This window comes from Dendroctonus ponderosae, unplaced genomic scaffold (genome assembly GCF_020466585.1).
Source record: "Dendroctonus ponderosae isolate FM_Combo_2020 unplaced genomic scaffold, Dpon_F_20191213v2 Dpon_F_20191213_6, whole genome shotgun sequence".
Lineage (NCBI taxonomy): Eukaryota > Metazoa > Arthropoda > Insecta > Coleoptera > Curculionidae > Dendroctonus > Dendroctonus ponderosae.
The window spans coordinates 378,263-381,566 of NW_026018814.1; the positions used below are offsets into that span (position 1 = coordinate 378,263).

At 44.6% G+C, this 3,304-nt stretch overlaps 1 protein-coding gene across 1 annotated transcript in view; it reads left to right on the forward strand.

Annotated features, from left to right (window-relative positions):
* The window catches only part of LOC109546878 (baculoviral IAP repeat-containing protein 6), a gene marked incomplete at its 3' end in the record, with an annotated part of 36,898 nt that extends 33,594 nt beyond the window's left edge, over nt 1-3,304 (forward strand). The window contains exons 32-37 of the mRNA XM_048667232.1: nt 431-1,940; nt 1,997-2,206; nt 2,265-2,477; nt 2,536-2,793; nt 2,857-3,052; nt 3,112-3,304. Coding sequence (XP_048523189.1) covers nt 431-1,940; nt 1,997-2,206; nt 2,265-2,477; nt 2,536-2,793; nt 2,857-3,052; nt 3,112-3,304 — 2,580 coding nt within the window. The remainder of the gene's footprint in view (nt 1-430; nt 1,941-1,996; nt 2,207-2,264; nt 2,478-2,535; nt 2,794-2,856; nt 3,053-3,111) is intronic.

Here is a 3,304-nt window from a genome sequence, read left to right on the forward strand (position 1 = left end):
TAATGAGAGCCAAAGCTCTAAGAACTTTCAACACGGCCTTATAGAGCGGTATGTGTCTAGCCATGTCCAATGCTGAACCATTTCTTAAATTTTCTTCCGCCGTCTTACGAACGGAGGACGAATTGAGAGATCTCCAACCAATAGAAACACTTTCGTACCATCGTATTATCGTACAAACGGATGCATGGGACACGGGGCTAAACTGTATTATGGGCTTAGGTGGGCCCCCAAAAAAAATTCGAGGTGTTACAAATAGAAAAAAGGTAATTCAATGTTCGGTTCCGCACACTTGGAATCTTCTCTGCTACCATATAGTGATTACTTTTAAAATTGGTTAAGCTGACGATCGTTAATTAAAATTAAAAAATTGGACACCCTTTCTGTACACGCTAACGATGCCTGAATAGAGAATATAATTGTGCTTTTTCAGGATGCCAATACTGGCCATCGAGTTGATATGGTCCTAAAGTGGTTGAAAGCAACCGCAGATGAATGCTTGCGAACAGGGAATACTAGAAACTGTAGCCCCACGTACGTTTCCAGTATAGCATCCATCTTGTGGTTCAGTAAAGAGGCCGAAATTGGCTACGACTTGAAGGAACTTATAACTCTGGACCTGTTTGATGCGATCTACGATTTGAAAATGAGAACCACCAACAACAGTTTAAAATATACATTGGATTGTCTTCTGTGCTCCGTGTGCTACATTCGTTCCGAATTATTTCCGCTGTTGCTGCAGAAAGTCGGCGTTCTTGTGCCCAATCTGTCCACTGATCGAGCCGCCTCAATCAGCGATGATCGCAAAGATGCAGAAGGAATGACGGATGACCACAAGGAAGACTACGCGAATTGCGAATGGTATGGTCATTTGATCATACGGGATTTGTCGGAATTGGATTTATCGCAAGAACAACTGGAGACTGTGGCTTTGGCTAGCAGGTCACCCACCGCAATCCAGCAACTGTTAGACTCAGGGTTGCCGAAACTGTTGAATAACGCCATTCACGAATTTTGCAATAAGAACGACCAGGACAGTTCGGTGCCGATGGCCAAACTCGAGCAAGTGGCCGCAATATTGCAGTTCTTTACTAACGCCTGTGATGAGAAGATGCTTAGAGACTGGCTTGGATCCCCAGATGGATCTTCGTTTTGGCCTCAGCTCTTACATTGGCTCTGCAAGAATCCATTCAACAGCGCCAATATGCAGTCCGAGGCCCTCGTACATTTAGAAGAAATTTGTGTGAAGTTTTTGTCGAAATGCTGTTTGTGTCATCCGACGAATCAAGCTCGTTTAGCGACAGTCCTATGTGAAGTGATATCCTTGCAGCAAAACGACATTTCTGGCTTTTTGCGCCGACTTATACTTCAGTTGCTTCTGGAGAACGAGAAAGTGCCAGTCATCATTGAAGCAAATTTTGCACTCTACCAAAACTTCAACATTTTTGAACTGATCGTTCCAGTCCATCCGGCATTTAAACAGACACACCATCGCAGAACGTCGTATATGAGTACTTCAACCTGTTTAGGCGAAATCTTGGAGGGATATATTTCGTGCCCCCCCAACGCGTCCGCCTCCAAATCGGAATCGGTATCGTCCAAAAAGTCTTCGACCATATCAAAAAAAGACACCTCGCATCTCAAAGACTTTTATGTGGCGGAGTTTGGAGTGTTAAGCATGGCCGCGGGAAATACTGCTAAAGACAAACGTGCTAAAGACATTAAGAATCTTGCTGCTGTCACACCCCAATCGAAGAAGAAGCGCTACGCGTCAGAGACTCTGGTCTACGATATAATCGAGGGGCGATGCATCTCATGTCAAGCTTTTCCCGGCGAACCGCTTCCGTTGAGCTTGAATTTGGGGCAACTGCTGCTACTCATCGAATCGAAAAACATCACGAACAACTGGCCATTTCTTCATCTCACAGTTAGTGAGAGCACAAGTAAGTGTGCGATTTTTCGCTATTGTAATCGTGTCTGTTATGGCTCAATTTCGTAGGTGATGAACGCAAACATCAGACCAAGGAAGCGATTTATATGGTCCAACAACAGCACCCCATTTGCAACGCATTGCTGGCATTCAGCTCTATTGGTGGCTTGGCTCTTTTAGCTCAGCACTTACCTACAGTATATCCTGAGGCGATCAGAGTTGCAAATCCTGAAAAGACGATGCCTGATTTCTCCGAATCCGAATGGATTAAGCTAGAAGGTATGCGCTGAGCTCTCACTGAGTCACTCATGATTTTTACTGTGCTCAACTTTCTCAGATGCCGATGATCTATACGAGGATATCGAAGAGGTGATGAGTAACTCTGCATCGCCCAGTTCGACGGGAACAATCTCGCAAATTCCTCCACATTCCCTAACTGCGTTCAGTTTGTTTTTGCGACTGCCTGGATATGCAGACGTGCTACTAAAAGACACCAAAAAGGCGATTTGTCTGTTAAGACTTATGTTGGGCGTTACTGACGACGGAGAAGGTAGACTGGCCAGGGCTTTGGACGAATGTCTAACTTTTCGACTGTTTGTTTTGTTTAGGTCGAGACATGTTGCAGTGGGCCGTGGCCTCATCTTTGGCAACCTTTCCATTTGAAGTGTTACGCCAGCTTTACGACGTATCCCCTTTGTGTTCCGACGATGGCCGACTTCTACGAAGAATCAGTATTAGTAGTGGAGCTGTGCAGCTAATTCTGTCTTGCCTGGGACTGCTGACGCATCACTCCTCAACCAATCATGAGAAGGACTCCGTTAAGAATCAGAAAACGAAGGAAGAACGCCAGCTTTACTGGGCGAAAGGTGGGGACTGTAAACTGAATTTGAATTTAAATGAGTAATGCGATTTTCTGTTTGTGATTAAAGGTACGGGATTCGGAACTGGATCCACCCAACAAAGCTGGAACGTTGAGCAAGCCCTAATGAAACAGAAAACTGAAGAGGAGCATGTGACAGTCTTATTGGATGTATTGGCAAGTTATATCAACCCCAATGATGAAGCTGGTGAAGAACTGGTCGGATATGTTCTACCGCCTCAGTTTCCCGAGATGTTAGCCAAAAGGTAAACTAAAAGGCTGTGCAAACTTGTTGTTTTTACAGTTTGTTTAACTAATTTTTCAGCGCTTTGCTCCCAGCCATTAGTTCCTATCTAAGAAATGATTCAGTATTAGACATGGCTAGACACATACCGCTCTATAAGGCCGTGTTGAAAGTTCTTAGAGCTTTGGCTCTCATTAAGCAGCTAGCCAAGCTGTTGTTACCGCAAAATTCCGAATGCAGCGAACTCTCGGTTAGTTCATTGCTCAATAATATG